The 16,206-nt window shown below is 39.8% G+C and overlaps 1 protein-coding gene across 3 annotated transcripts; it reads left to right on the top strand.

The window, feature by feature from the left end:
- Positions 1–787: 787 nt before the first annotated feature.
- On the top strand, positions 788–7,691 carry patl2 (PAT1 homolog 2). 3 transcript variants are annotated; one of them, XM_063892679.1, is made up of 19 exons: positions 788–923; positions 1,171–1,324; positions 1,627–1,889; positions 1,970–2,032; positions 2,258–2,311; positions 2,393–2,557; positions 2,955–3,029; positions 3,798–3,931; positions 4,456–4,530; positions 4,622–4,745; positions 4,893–5,010; positions 5,148–5,254; positions 5,340–5,393; positions 5,476–5,618; positions 5,778–5,934; positions 6,117–6,239; positions 6,316–6,413; positions 6,696–6,836; positions 6,954–7,691. In XM_063892679.1, exons 1-19 carry the CDS (start codon positions 900–902, stop codon positions 6,985–6,987), a joined length of 2,106 nt encoding a protein of 701 aa, XP_063748749.1. In that variant the 5' UTR covers positions 788–899; the 3' UTR covers positions 6,988–7,691. The 3 variants fall into 3 exon arrangements, with proteins under 3 accessions (XP_063748749.1, XP_063748750.1, XP_063748751.1); XM_063892681.1 differs by having other exon boundaries at positions 790–833; XM_063892680.1 differs by lacking the exon at positions 2,258–2,311.
- The last annotated feature ends 8,515 nt before the right edge of the window (positions 7,692–16,206 follow it).

Raw genomic sequence — 16,206 nt, 5'->3', positions numbered from 1 at the left:
AGTACACATGAAACTGTTCAATTAAATCTGTTTTACAAACAATGACATTACGCATGTTCTGGTAAGTCAAACAAAGCACATAAGAAACATTACTTAGTCTATTAACGTCACAAAAGGGAGAGCAGATATAAAATATTTCAATACAGAAAAATTGATTTCAAAAAAAGAATTGCATTCATGTAAACACACATAAGCTAGCTTAAAGAAATGCACACAGGCTACAAATCTATGAAAGTATTTTATATATATCGAGTAGAGGTATAAATATGTATCTAATCTAAGGTGAAGCCTTAAAAACTGGCATATTTCTATTCAGATTGTACATTTTAGTCTTTTAAATGACTAGTTATTCTTGAATCTTTGGTGAATTATTCAATCTTATTACTCAATTCATATTTAATGGGGGGGGCGGGGGGGGGGGTCTTCATAACACAATTTCTTACTTTTAACCACTCCTGCACATGTTCTACCTTTTATCTTAAAATATACTGTTTTTTTAAACATCTAATTAACCAAAATAAACCAAAATGCTGTAGTTGCAGTACTGCACTTTGGCCACTAGACGTCCCTGTTCACCCATCGCTTTGAGCGCGACTGTTTTAAACTCCGCTTCTGCATCCTGAATGTGTCCAGGTTCTCAAAAACAAACAGGAACAATTTTAACTCTTAAGCAAATGCATAGCCCCATTTAATATCCATGTACAGTAAGCATACAGTATGTTTGAGATGAAAGTTAAGTGAAACCTATTGACGTGTGCGCGCATCTGCACCTCACACAGGTGAGTTCATTTAGAGTTAATGAGCCCCCCTCGCTGTCTGACAAGAGAAAGCAGGTAACTTGCAGGAGAAAGAAAGTCACCGTGAACCATCGGTGTAAAAAATAACTTTAAAAAAACACAATGAGTGATTCAGAAAAGCAACAAGTAAGTCAGTATCATTAGGATGCTTTTAATGAGTTCATATCGTTTTGCGAGCTGCAAATCCCAATTTGGGGCGTTCATGGCGTGCTAACACTCATTAGCATATTGCTTTATTTTACAACAATGGCTGGGAAAACTGGCAAAAAGTGGGGTGTTAATAAAGATTTTCCTAACCAGAAGTTGCTTTTCCAGCTTGATTTGAGTTATTCCTCGCTTTCTCTTTGCTTCATGGTATGTTTTAACCCCACAGGAGGCTGAGAAGGAGTCCTTACCTCAATGGCCTGAGAATGGAGGAGAGTGGAGTGATGGAGAAGAGGTGACCAACATGGACTGTGGGCTTCTGCAGGCCATGGCTGAGGAAGATGATGAGATTAACGTCCACAACGAGGAGACGTTTGGAATGGGTGTGTAGAGGTGTTGCTCTTTGTCCATGACTTCCAAGCTGGTTACAAAAGTAACCCTTTCTTTCCTCGGTCCTGTTGGCTTAAACAGCAGCAAGCAACTAAGGTTTCTACACTGTACAATTCTCAAAATATTGGGAAATGGACCAACATGTTGGTTCTTCCATGTTTCCAGCTAACAGTCTGCTGGCTCCTTCTTCATACCTCTTGTCTTCCCCCTGCCATCTTCTGCCAAAAAGTATAAATTGGTGTTTTAGTTTGTAGGAATGAAATCTTCACTCGGAATCTTTCTACATGTATCCTAGATCACGATGCCACAGACGACCCCAGCGTCGTCGTGCTTCAGTTTGAAGACCCTCTTCCTCCACCACCCACACCTCCACCAGAGCCCAAACCCTCATCCCGCAGCAGCCCCCACTCCCCTCCCAAACAGAGGCCACAGTATTTCCTCCGGGCTCCTCCAGTGCAGCGCGGCAGAGGCAGGGGTCTGAGAGGAGGGCTGGGCAGGGGGCAGATGTTTGAAGACCCCGCTGTGATGAGGACAGTGGAGGGGAGACCCAGCATCAAGGTAATTCTCACAAATATTGATTATATGAAATATGAGATTTGAAAGCATACCTCAGCTTTTGTTTTTCTGTACTTTTTAAGACACTCGACAGTGCCATATTGGACCTCGGGAATACTTTGTCCCAGAAGACATTTGAGGATGATGTAAGTGTAAATAAATAATACCTTTTTTTTGCTTTATTTTAACTTGTTTCTGTTCAATACTAAAAACAAACATAAATAAAACTCAACACAGGAAATGTGAGGGAAGTACACTCAGGCAAACCAAAAGAAAACACCGGCAACATTAAGAAAAAGGGCAAATCGTTTGGCTTAGATTTGCTTTGTTCGTACCGCTAATGTTTCGTTGCTTGATGTTTTTCCTTTTAGTTTATGTCACCCTCTTCCAGAAAGTCTAGAAGAATGTCAGGCTCAATACTTCAGGTCAGGATCACTCAAGAACATTATCTCTGCGGCAGTGAGTTCCCTAAACAAATGTTTTTCTTATTTCCTTCTGTTTCTTAGGACAGTGCTATCATGTGTGTGATTGATGGTCACAGAGGCAGAGGGCAGCACCTGACCTCCAACTTCCGGGATGTGCCGTGTCCCGCCTCTTACTACACGGGCAGGACCGGGGAACTTGGAGGATCCTACCCCAGGACAACGTTTGACCAAAGGGGCCCCTCTCAGGTGAAGGATTCAAATTTAGCAGAGTATTTCCACATTTCATTCTTTTATGGGAAGACCAATAACACTCTAAAGCTATAAAGCTCATCAATTAACACTCATCATATCCCTGGTAAAGCTATACAAAAAGAAGTGTGTAAAAGGGACACAGGAGTTTACCTGACAATTAGTAGTGAGATTATCTATTATCAACAGATTAAACCCTGTATGTATAACCTCTTCAAAAGTGAGCTTTAGATGGGTTGGTAGGTAGATTTTGACGGTCTCATTGCTAAGCTAACACAGTTTTCGCTAAATAATAACACCTTGTATCCATCTTCTTCTACAATAAATTCAATGCTGTTTACATAACACAAAACATGTCAGGTGTTCCTTCAGTCCATCTTTTTTTTTCTTGCAGATGCATGCGTCCATGGTAGTAGGATCACCTATCTTCTCACGTCAGCCGTTAACCCCACGGCAACATTACAACCAGGTTTGTTCAATAATAAATTGTAGATAGATAGAATCGGAGGATGAAACCCTCTTTATTTGTCACATACATGCACACACAGTGAAATTGGTCCTCTGCATTTAACCAATCCTAGTACTAGGAGCAGTGGGCAGCTATTGTGCAGCGCCCGGGGAGCAATGGGGAGGGGGGATTGGAGGTCTCCGGTGCCTTGCTCAAGGGCACCACAGCAGGGCCTAGGAGGTGAACTGGGACCTCTCCAAGTAGCAGTCCACTTTCCATATTTCAAGTCTGTTCGGGGACTTGAACCGGCGACCCTACGATTCCCAGTCCAAGCCCCTATTGACTGAGCCACTGCTGGACTAAATTGTTCAATAATAAATTGTCCATATTTTGATGCGTTAAAGGGCCAGTGTGTAGTATTTAGGAGGATCTATGATGAGCACTTTATCCTTAGGCAATGGGTCATCTTCATCTGGGTCTCCTATGTTGCACCATTGAACCCCCTAGGTTTCTACAGTACTCCAGATAGGACAAACCAAACACTGGCTCTAAAGATGGCCTTTCATGTTTATTTTATTTTACCTCAAAACAATGTTGAAGATCCTGAAGTTCAATGTTTTGGAAGGGAGGCTTGAGTAGAGGGGTATTCACTCGGTTGCAAGCCAAATACTACATACTGTCCCGTATTTTTAATGTGTAAAAGCCAATAGCAAATGTATTTACAAAGAGTTGAGTAAATGTGGTTATAGTATCTGTCCGGTCTCATGATTTTATTTTGTGCTGTATCAGACGGGAGGTTTCATGCACTGCCCCTCCACCCCTCGGTCTCTGCCTTCAAAGATGATGCAACTTCGCTTTGGTGTCATCTCTCCAAGGCCGTCGGCCTTTTACAGCCCCTCGTCTAATCCGGTGCAGCATTTCAGGTGTGTCGTGATCTCATGATTGATTTGAGGCTGGAAATATTTGTCAGTGATGTTAAAAGTACCAAACATATTCATGACTTGGCAATCTTTTTTAATTCCTCATAAGTATATAAATCTCCTCATTGGCCTGACATTCTTATATTTGATACAATCCCTGGCATTGCTGTGTATTTACATGATACAGTTATAAGAGTTGATCTAAGGGATACAGCCGTAAATCCTCAAAACATATCCTTCATGTAAAGGATAAATCAGCAAAGATGATAATAAATCTGAACCTAAAGTACTTTGGCATCAAAGGACATGATATATTGATGAAGGCTGTAAAACCAGCAACAAAGAAGGTGATGATGTGCATTTCCTGTGTCATAAAACTTGAACTGGGATCAATAAACTATTCATTTTGCAGTTCAAGATAAATGGGCTTCTTGTTGAATACCTGCTTGAACCAGTGCCACTATCAGATAGTGTTGAACTAACCCACACTGCTTTTTAATTTGACGTTGTTAAATGTTGACCCTCAGATACCCCGGTCCCGTCACCCAGCTCCACCCACAACATAAACGACTTCTCAGTCAAAAACAACGCATTTTCCAAAGGTTAGTATCGAAAGATTCAGATCAATTTCACATTCAGTATGTGACACAAAAGAAAAAGGCCTTTTTATAGAACAATACGACCCCTCTGTAGAAAAACAGAGGACTGGGATCCTTACTGTAATCTCATGACGGCCAAAGAGAAGGAGTGGATCACCAGGCTGCAGATGATCCAGCTGCAGAGTGAGAATCCATACCATGAGGACTACTACTACCAGGTAGGAAATGTTAGCTCCTGTGTCTTCAGTTTTCCTTGTAGAATTTCTTTCTTTTTTTTTTAAAGTCTTTTCAGAAAAGCCAACTCAAGAGTACATGACCAAAGACTTCAATTATTTCCTAACTAGTATCTTTGAACTTTGCCATAGGAGTACTATCGGCGAATCGAAGCTAAGATGGCCGAGGAAGAGCTGGGCATCAGGAGCAAGAGGGAGCCGCCAAAGCTCACCACACCGTATATTATGAAAACTGATGTTTACGCACCAGGTTTTTCTCTTTCGTTATCTATTCATTCTATTAAACCACATTGCATTTGTTTTACCAGCCTGCGTCCTGTTTCCACTCCCTACTCGTAGTGCTGATCAGGTTTTTCCTCCACTGGTAAAAGTATTTTGCTCTTGCAGTGGTGCACATTGAAGGCTCTTTGGGTCAAGTAGCAGTATCGACTTGTTACTCTCCTCGCCGTGCCATTAGCGCAGTCAATGCAGTCCATACTCTGGGCCCGCTCGAGGTGACCGTTTATGAGATAACTTCCAGTTTATTAGAAATAGGTTATTCTGCTATTCCTAATACTGAGATGTATTTCCACATTACAGGAACAGAAAGACATCAAGCAACAGCGGTTAGAGGTCCTCAGTAAAATAGAAAAGGTACCCGCTGATTGTTTTGATGCAACAAGGTGTATTTTATTCACCTTCTCAAACAGCTGCTCACACCTGTTCTGCCCTGCAGTTGTTCATGGTTCTGTTGGAGGTGGAGGAGGCAGAGAGGATGAAAACCCCCCTCATGTCTGAAGCCGAAGAAAGGAGTGTTATGGAGAAGTCACAGGGCAAAGTGGAGCACATCTACTCCCAGCTGCAACATCACAGCACCCTGTGAGTTATACACACCCCACCACCAGGGGTACATAGCTAAGAAGGGATGCATTTTGGTTTAAGTGATATTATTTAACTGATTGTTCTAACTTTTACCTTTTTGGAGTGGTATCATTTTGATGGATGTTAAATTTGAGCATTGTATTTTCTCAATCTCAGAGATTCAGGAGTGGAGTTTCTTCCTTTCTTGCTGGTCTCAAAAGGCAAAAGGCTACTCGCCCGTCTGCTCCCGTTCCTGAAACATGATACTGCTCTGAAAATCTTGAGCATCGTGACCTCTAACCTACCTGCACTGATGAGCAGAGATCCAGAAGCGGTAGGAGAGTTAGATCGACTTCACGTTGTTTAAAAAAACGTAAACCTTTGATCATTTGCTTTGGCATAGTTCAAAAGGTCAAGAATAGTCTTCCATTCTCAAAACCTTAAAGCAATATCAATTAAATAAATGCATATTTTGGGTAAAATTTGATTCCTGGAATTAATCATTTCTTTTTTTAGGCCCTTCCAGTGCTCTACCCTCCTCTTCGCAACGTGATTGGGGGCCTGGCCTTCAGTCAGCTGATCGGCGTCCTCAAAGATCTGACGACATACGAGTCTCTGGCGCTGGCATGTCAGAACAAGGTCTGTGCTTTTGCTTTCATTTTATGCCTTTTTTGCATCAAACTTTTGTGACCTTTTATCCTTTTTGTCCTTTCAGTTTGGACTGTCCTTGCTGTACGCTCTGCTGTCCCAGGGAGAGAAGCTGCTGTCCTCAGGTGTTCCTCTAGAGCCCAGCATCGGCGACTTTGAGACATGGTTGGGATTTAAAAGCTTATATCCTGTGATGAATCATTTCAACATCCTCATACGATCTTGACCTTTAGGATTGACCCCTCTCGGTTGATAAGACTGCTTGGTCAAAACAAGTATTTAAAGTGTATTACCTTTCTTAATGATGTATTTAGTTGATACAAAATTCTAATGGATGTTTTTGCTTGATTATTATTGGAGGAACTCAGTTTTACGGAGAAGTTGATTTTAAATCAACTCAACAAAATCACAAGCCCTAAAGACCTCAGTAACCCCTTTGTCTTTCAGGACGGACACAATCTTCCAGGTGGCGGGACAGCTGTCCGAGTCCTCACTAGTGGAGCCGCTGCTCATGCCTTCAAACCTGCTTACTCTCTTCTGCCGTTACCTGGACAAGCGCACTGTGCATCAGCTGAAAAGCAACATGGAGTAAGTCCCTTTTTGCATGCTTTGATACAAATGGAGCATATCTTCACATGGAAAACAAATACAATATATATTCTTGAATGTAGACCAAAATATGATTTGTAAAATATCTTTATTCAGGTCTGCTACTGGATACCTGGCTCTTGCATCTTAAGGTGGATGTAGGCTAAAGAGACGTTCAGCTAATGCCCAGGTTGTGATGAACACTAGACTTAAGAGAAGCAAAACGCTGAAAAACTCCTCAGTGATCATTCACAAAAGAATGTACAAAATGTTTATTTTTCTCCTCCCCCTTATCGGTTCACAGTTTTGCACACCGTCTGTTTCCCTTTTTATTTCCTTTATCTGATCGTTTTACTTTCCTCTCTTTGGTCTCCAGCATTGCAAGTTATTCTGAACTCGCAAACCTGAATTTCCTTTTGTTTTAATAACAAATTGCTTGAGATTTCCATATACTGATTTGGTAACATTAACTAGCAGATTGAGCTGATTTATTTATTTGTATCTTATCCTCGTTACATTTAGGACTGAGATAAATGTGTTGATCAGATATTGGTGACCAGGTTGAGGACTGTATAGTATTTAAGATTGTACAGCTGAACCTATTTGTTCGTTATTATATTTATAATAATAGCTATGAAGGGAGTTGTCATGGCATAATCCGTCAACATAAGCAATGCAATTTTGATTTTTGTTTTTTGTTTTTTGTAAAAAGGAATGCATTGTGTCCAGATGTGTAGTGATACAAAATATGATGTATTTGATGTCAATCTTATGTATTATATTAATGTGGAAACGGTAATAATTTATATTGCACCCTTGTAGAGCACTTGCAACACAAATAAAAAAATATATCTTTAAAAATGAGCCACATTTTTATCAAGTCTGCAGAAAATTCTGAGCGCACTAGCTAGCGTCTAGCTACCGTCTAAGTCCTAGACTGGATTTTAATTGAGTCTGGTTTGAGTGGTGCAACGGGTCTGTAGCCTACTCACTCATACTTCAGGGAAATAACTTGAAAGGGTTCTATAATGATTTGGGGCTTAATCTCTTTCCTTTAGTGTGTTTATATAGGTTGTTGTGCATGTAAATGGTCTGCAAAGGCTGAAATCTGCAAGTGCCCTCAAGAAGGAGTTTCTCTCCCACATGCTCTAATATTTCAGAAGCCTCCTACAGAAAATAGCACATGGTTACAACTTTAATACTTACCCTACACACATGTTCTAGCATTTTGATAAGGTCAGAAGAAAATGAAATAGTTTTAGCCTCTGTGATGGCCCAAACATTCAGTTATGATTCTGTGAACATGAGAATAACTACAGATTTAGGAAGGCAGCGTCCATGCCGGCAATCACTGAATCATTATCAGTGAATTTACTTTTCAATAACATTTCAGTATAAAAGTCTGTGATCAAGAATACTTTTTCTGTCTTTGCTGAAGGGAGTTGAGGTTTAACTAAACCAATAAGCCGTAGTTCTGTTCTGAAACGCCACTATGTGACATTCCTGAAGGGAGAAACCAGCAGCAGGACATGACGTCACTCTAGACCCGTTACAGGGCTGTCCATACAGAGCTGGACTCGTCAAAATAGTGACTGAGAAACATTATTCACAAAATACACAAGGACAGTTTTACCGAAAGTAAATAACTACAGGAGGTGACTGTGGTGAGGGGGGGAAATATAAATACCAGTGGTACAAAAGCAGACAGGAGCCAAACATTGAGAGTTATTTGATTGCGGTTAAAACCACTGATAGGCTACTTTGTGCATTATTTCAGCGCAGGAACACACTGTAATGATATGTGCACTACATGAGGCCTCTCTGTCTATTGAACCACTGTTATGTCTTTCTCATTTAATGTGTTTTGGTTTGTCACTGACCAATCTATAATAAGATCCCAAAGTGTTGCCAGACATGATATATTTCCTTATAGCCTTGGCATGGGCTGATATATGGGACCAGGGTGGTTAAACGGTCTTGCCATGTATGGTCAAAATAAATAGCAGCACACATTACAGTTAAAAAGTTACTATGCAAATAATTATTTTGAACCAGAAAATACTTTAATAAATGCTGTGTTTTTTAGTTGGGGGGTCAAGTGAAACATCTTGGCAGGGGATCCAAATCTATTTCCAAAATTCCTTTGCTGCCATTCTTTTATAAATCATAATTTTTTCTTTGAAGAATGAATCAATATAAATGGATCTTATTAAAACATCTACTGTAGATCAACCTTAAACAAGAGCCTCATGTTGTGTTTCTTGCTTGTCACAGTAGTAATGATGCAATATCAATATAAAGGAAAAAGAACAAGCGCTTTTTACCCGTCCTACTCTGCAGAAAAAGACAGTTTTGGTCTTTTCTTTACGAGTATACCATCACATTATGTAATGTGTGATAAACCAAAATCAGAAATCTGAGCACTTTGCCAGTCCAATTGTACACTAACAGTCTCTCTAAGCAATCGTGCGTTAAATAAATATATATTTTCATACAGTAGTTGGTCAATTGAATCGTACTTTTGTGTTCCTACAGTTCGTCGTCTCACTGTTATTATTTTTGTTTTCTCTTACCCAGCTCCTGCTCAGACCTCTCTGTGCTCACAGCTGTCAGTCTGGTTATTTGCAACAGCTATAGAACAATGTTTGGAATTGAAGTTGTATTTCCAACCAGCGTTAAACAGTCCAACAGCTGGCAGAGTCCACCGGCTGCCCACCAAACACTGAGTCAGAGCATTATTGGCCAGCCTGCCTGTAACAGCTGCACACATCTGGGCAGGGAAACGCATAGCAGACACGGCTGTGTGCAGTCAGAGAATCCTTGTCGAACAGTGGTTGCACTGTGGTCTACAGCCTGTGTTTTTTTCCCGGTACACCGAGCGACACACTAACATCCTGACCACCAGCTTGAACCAAACCCTATGAATTATTACATTAACCTATACAATCTGGCATGTCAGTTCATCATCTGTGTTTTTAAATAGTTTGTTGTGTGTTCAGGATAGATATCAATACTATGAGGTACATTTTTATTATATTTTTAGGAAACGATCTAGACAATGTCACTGTAGGAGATCTACATATATCAATGTGATTGTGTGTGTTCTGTAAAAATGTGTAGGTAAATATTTAAATTGCCCAGGGCTTTTAAGCTTTATGACCTTTTCACCTCCAAACGGTTTAGTACAAACATGCATTTTCCACTCTGCACAGCTGTCACCCACAGGAGCTACATGCCTTTAAAAGCTGCTCCCAACAGAGCATCTTTCAACAGTCCACAGAAATGTTAACGGCTCTGTGAGGCACGGTGGTGCTTTGAGCTAAATGTTAACATCAGCATGCTAATTTGTGCACAATGAAGGTGCTGGCATGCTGATGTTAAAAGGACGGCTCACCCAAAAAATCTATTTTTTCCCCACTTAACCTCTAGTTATAATACTCACTCTAGATTGATTTGTTGTGAGTTGGAAATGTCTCGTGGTGCCTGGTGCCAAAAATACATTTGAAACTCAAAAGCAATGTCGCTTTCTAAGAAATCATGACATGGTTACTCCTCAGACCTTGTCAATATTTTAACGTAGGAACTATTTTCTTTGGAACGATTCCTTGCCAACATATTCCCATTGATGCTTCCCTCTTTGTGCTGAAATGGTAAAAACAAATATATTCTTACATTAAACTGGTGCTAAAGGAAGATGGATTCATCCTCTGGGGATCATGAGTTTATAGATGAGGGGATGCATGCAGTGCGGATTGTGTATTTTTTAAGACTAATATCTCAATTTTACAAGCACCAATTGAACAATGTCAACTCAAACATCCACCGTGTTATAGCATTAACTCTTATTCTATTATATGGGCTTCATGACGTCCTACTTTAACTCCATTGAATGCCTGATGTTCAACACCATGGTAACTTAAATACGTCCTAAATTGATAACACTATGAGGGATCAGAGGAGGATTTGAAAGGCACATTTGTTACCAGGTGGTGAAAGTTAGATGGATGGATGTCAGTGGCAGCGGAGATGGTGAGTGACTTTGTTGAGAAGCCAAGTATGTGAGAGGTCTGGGTGGGCTGCGAGGTGAGACGTTAACCTCTCCTTGACCCCATAAGAAGAGGATTTGGCCTTTGAGTGAGGAATCTATGTGAACGGTGAGATATCTTTCTCTTTTTACTCGCTTTTCTTTCTTTAAATATACAAGGGGCCACTCTCACTGTGTGTGTGTGTGTGTGTGTGTGTGTGTGTGTGTTGGCTGCGACCATGGAGACACGACGGACTGAAAGAGGCGGGAGCTGAGGATGAAGCTCGCTCACACTTTCCATCATTCCTCTATTAACCGACTTTGTTGCAACTTGGAGTGATGTCATTTCTGTCATAAAGTCCAGTCATGAATGAAACTGAGGACAGGATGCATGTTGAGCTTTCTGTACAGTGTATATACAGTATTTGTTTTAAAATTCCTGCAGTTTTTTAATCAAATATTGGACTTAATGATTTCCTTTTCAGACTATTGCATGTAGGAGTTGTTGGGTTCTGTCACTGCTGCAAAACATTTCAAATGATTCATGTCTAGAGTTTAGCACAGCATGTGAAAAGTACACTTTTTTTGTTTGTTTTATTGTATGATGTTGGATTTTCTCATGTGAGAGGGACTTATGTCATTCTTTACATGCTATATTTGACTAGACAGCAGTCCATTTAAATATTAAACAGTGCACTCTGTTTCAGGTGGAACCCATTTATTTGTGCCTTGCAGCTTTGCACGACATTAGGAAGCTTTGGCCTTTGCTGTAAGGATGTATGCAGTTGGAAAGTTTTTATATAGTTTGTATAAACAACTTCAACTTTGACAGTGATCTGTCTGCCTTTAATCCATGGCGTGTGATGCTCGGTCCAGAATTCATCAGTCAATGTCCAATCCATCCCTCTCTTTGCTCCTCTATGTCTCCCTTTAGTGTTAATGTACTTTAAGTGCCCAATTATTTAGTTAGTGTGTGTGTCTCCCAACAAGTGGGGGAGGATCTGGGGAAACAGGAGCATCTATAAGCAGAAGGAGGGGCGCCTCAGACGGAGTGTATATGAGACCCTCACAATCACGTACGTTGCCCACTTCAGATCATCTGCTTCACGTTCCCTATTCTCCTGCTGGGTCTAAAACATTTCCCCCTCCAGGTCCACTATGATGGGACGACCACTTCTTCAGAGCGCCGTGATCTTCTTGCTGCTGCGGACAGCACACACACTGGGTGAGTGCAGAGGGGAAGGCCTCTCCTACAGGGAGTTGTATCTGAAATAGAAGTATCAACATTATCTCCCCTTAATGCTTCACATACATTTGCATGGGATGTGTTGTCAAGGAACTTAATGTAATCTGCTTTTATTTCTTATGAATTATTACAATTATTTAAGATGATGTGAAGAGTTTGCTCTGTTAATTGGTGAAATTAAAAGTGGAGCCTTATTGTTCTATAATTACAGATATTCAATGATAGTGGTTAAAACAAAATGCAACATAATAGGAGGAAAGAAAAAGAGTAAAATGTACTCGAATGTTTTAAAGACATATGAAGGTACAACACTAAACCAGCTGAACACTTAAGGGGAAATACATTTGGAAAGTTACCATCTTAATTGAATAATTCAATGAGAAATTGGCCAGTTTAAATCTTCCAGGAATCATCACCCAGAGAAATAAAGCGGTAGTTTGTTATAGGGAGGTGATGTGTGTCCTATGTTGTACAAAGTCACTGTGGTTGGTTTTATGTCTGTGGAAGAGAGGAGCCGACACACTTGTGATTTATAAGCTGGAATCTGACTAAGGATGATGTCTATTATTGCACCGAAAATCTTCCTCTCTTTTGTTCTTCCTCATTTAGGGTAAAGAGATTTCTGAGAAAGGCATTCATCAGAAAAATAACTAGATCTACACAATATTCATTGATATAATCGATGTTTTACTTTTGCAACTAAAATATGACATTGCAGTTCATTTCATGACGGTGTCATATTGATAAATCCTGTTTTTTTTTAACTGTCTGTTTTACTCTGTATCAGCTTTGCCTTTTTCTTCTGTTGGTAAAAAAAATATTGAATCTATATCAGAACTTAATTTTGCAATAATGTAGAATTTAAATGCCAGAATTTACCAGGTGAGAAATGAACAAATGGTTGACTGATAATGATTGAGAAAACAAACTACAAAGAAAGTGCCTCTGTACATTTTGCATATCGTCAAAATGTTTTGTATTCTTGAAAGACTCCCAAACGTAAATGTGTTAAAATGCTGCACCGCTGCATGCTCCAATCTCAGTGAAACCGTACAACCTGCTTCATCCTGACGAGGTGAAAAGATGAGACAAATGTCTTTCGGGCACTGAAGTTTGCCTGTCACATTTCAAACGATCATGTTAAACTGAAATCTTAGCAACGCTCGCTCTGTAGCTCTTTCGTTTCCTCGGCCCTCTCCCAAATTTTTCTTGTGATGATGCGAAGCAGCCATATATTCTTTTCTCTTTACCAGCGGCCTCAGTTTGAGAAATCAAAGGTAGCTTGGCTTCGGTGGCAGCAGAAGTCTAAATTTAACATCCCTCTGTGAGAAGGGAAAGAATGGTTTTACTGCTTGTACACAGTCACTCCATTGACTTCTGTAGAGCTGAGGCTGGTACCTCCCAAAAATCGGCATCAGACACAGCTTGAGTCTGGATTCCTTTATTACAATCTGAGAATGTTTTCTTAATGAAGGGACTATACAAAAAATGTTGGGGTCTGGAGGGGGCTGAACCTTATGTATCAGTTTTAAAAAAAGTTCTCCAGGAGGTTATTCTTTCTTTGGACTCCTCCTTTAATGTAGATCTTGATGAACAAGGAGTGGATCTTTTTCCAGAGCTAAATGTTTGTTTGTTCTCCCATATTTTTTTCTTTTACCCTATAAACCTGTTCATAGTTTAACATTGAATGTGTTGTGTTTAAAGGTTATGGTGCTGTATCTGGAGTGCCAAATGGACAAGGGCCACACACTAATGGTAAACTCATTACACTCTGTACGCTTTGCCTCTTTATAAAACGCATACAAATTATTTCTATTCACTATGGAGTGTTTGTTCACACGTCATGTTGTTTCTAGGAAATATACCTCAGAATGGTGGAGGTTTAGGACGAATGCTGATGCCATCAAAAGGTAAATTAAATGCCAATATCTCAAACCATAAATCCTTCTGTCTGGAGTATTACTTTATTTGATTAACAATTTTCTTTTTAGGTGTGGGTCAGGCAATGGGTGCACAAAATGGATACGGTGGATACCCAACAAAAGGCATAGGTTAGTGATGCAAGAGACACTAATCTGCACGACAGATCAATAGATATTTTCTAAACTTTACTCAGACAATTGGCCTGCAGATGATGTTGCACGTACAAATGGAGCTTAATCTATTGGTTAACGTGTTCAAAGGGAGATGTATACATTTTTCTGACTGTTTCTCATCAAACATCTCATCTATTTCAGGCTATGGTGCAGCTGCTGGTAGGACTAATGGAGGAGGAAATAAAGGCATGTTCAGCTAAATACCTATGTTCACTTTATTCAAACTAAATAATATCAGTCTTTTAAAACTTTTTGAATGATCTTTATTCTTCATCTTTATTATCTTGTTTTGTTTCTTCTGTTTTTAAGGCTATGGAGCAACAGCTGGTGCAACAAATGGACAAGGTGGAAAACCACAAGGTAGGCAATCCGATCTGAAAGAGAAAATAAACGACATTTTGGAGGAAATGCAAAATTATCACTTATTTTTTTCGTTTTTATACTCGCTGTTTTCAACTGCCTCTTCACCTTTCTCTTATTGCATTGTTTCTAACTTAGGAGGAACTCCAGCAGTTTTACCCAACGGAAATGGAGGGAAACCTAATGGTAGTTGTTAAACACATCTCTCAATTAGCAACCTGTACTTAAAAATGTGTTTCCTATGTAACTGAATGATTATATACTCACTGTGATCTTTTTTGAAGGATATGGCGCTCAAGCTGGCCCTAACAATGGACAACCAATGAAAGGCAATGGTGCGAAATCAACACACACACACGCACACACAATGAACAAATTCACTGAACAAAATCCCTGTTAAATTTGTAATGTCTTTCTACGGCAGGCTATGGCGCACAAGCTGGCCCGACCAATGGACAACCAATCAAAGGCAATGGTATGAAACAAACACTGACACACACTTACACACACAAATGTGCTAAAGTTTCAACTGCACTGTTCAATTTAAAATCTCTTTTGTTGCAGGTTATGGTGCACAAGCTGGCGGAAATGGCGGACAACCAACCAAAGGAAATGGTATTGTAGATATGACTTTTATGTATACTCACAAACACATGTCTGGTGTTATGATAATATAAACATTTACATGACATGCACATACAATACATACAAAATAATGAGCAGATATTAAAAGAAGACCTTAACAAGTATGTTATACTGTGACTTCTTATCAGCTTGAACTGCTTGGATCCCAATCATTTTTGGCTGAATTTTTGGGGGGAGAAATCACATACACTGAAATGTAACTGTCTTTACTCTGCAGGTTATGGAGCACCAAATGGAAACAGAGGCCCTTACACTGGTAAGTCCTGAGTACTTTACACATTATGGTTGGGACTGTAAATGATCTGTTTGAGGTCATTCTACAAAGGTGCATTTCCAAACAAGCCTCTTAGCCGTGGTGTCTTTAATTGGCTTGTAGGTTATGGTGCTGCTGCTGGTGGGAATGGAGCTCAACCAAATGGTGGGTGACAATTAGTAATTCTCTTTTTTTCCCCAAACAATTGCTTATAGAAATTCATGGAAAACAAAGTATCTTTTGTTTATTTGTTTAAAATAAAAATGTGATGTAGATTTGAAATCAGATAAACTTCCACTAAGGGTTTTTGTGTTTTAACCACTTGTAGGTAACGGCGCTGCTGCTGCTGCTGCGAATAAAGGATATGGAACAAAAGGCAACGGTAGGGAAGCTCCCACAGCATTGTTATAAAATATCTATGTATTTTGATTGGATGTTGATGATATTATCTGATTGTGCAGTAAGTGAAATTATTATCAGTTAGTCTTAAATGTTGTGTCTGTGTATCATAGATGTATTAAATGTCTCTTTTCTGCCAGGCTATGGTGGTGGAGCTGGTGTGCCCAATGGTAATATCTACAAAAACTGCATTTTAAAGCATATATTTAGGTAAATAAATGTAGAAAGTATCTAATCTTTGAATATAATAACCGTCCTTTAGGTCAAGGAGCCGGAGCTGGACCATCCAACGGCAATGGAGGAATACCAAATGGTAGAGATTGGTTAAAACATGAGATTTTGCAGCT

The sequence above is a fragment of the Eleginops maclovinus genome, chromosome 10, assembly GCF_036324505.1.
Source record: "Eleginops maclovinus isolate JMC-PN-2008 ecotype Puerto Natales chromosome 10, JC_Emac_rtc_rv5, whole genome shotgun sequence".
NCBI lineage: Eukaryota > Metazoa > Chordata > Actinopteri > Perciformes > Eleginopidae > Eleginops > Eleginops maclovinus.
The sequence above is the reverse complement of the archived record's forward strand: the minus strand, read 5'-3'. Positions and strand labels throughout refer to the sequence as shown.

What these genes read in the sequence shown, in the direction of transcription:
- patl2 (XM_063892679.1), top strand. Translation starts at nt 900, where the DNA reads ATGAGTGATTCAGAAAAGCAACAA. An exon ending in AACTGATGTTTACGCACCAG is followed by an intron (nt 5,011 to 5,147) that starts GTTTTTCTCTTT and finishes TTGCTCTTGCAG; the next exon opens with TGGTGCACATTGAAGGCTCT. An exon ending in ATACTCTGGGCCCGCTCGAG is followed by an intron (nt 5,255 to 5,339) that starts GTGACCGTTTAT and finishes TCCACATTACAG; the next exon opens with GAACAGAAAGACATCAAGCA.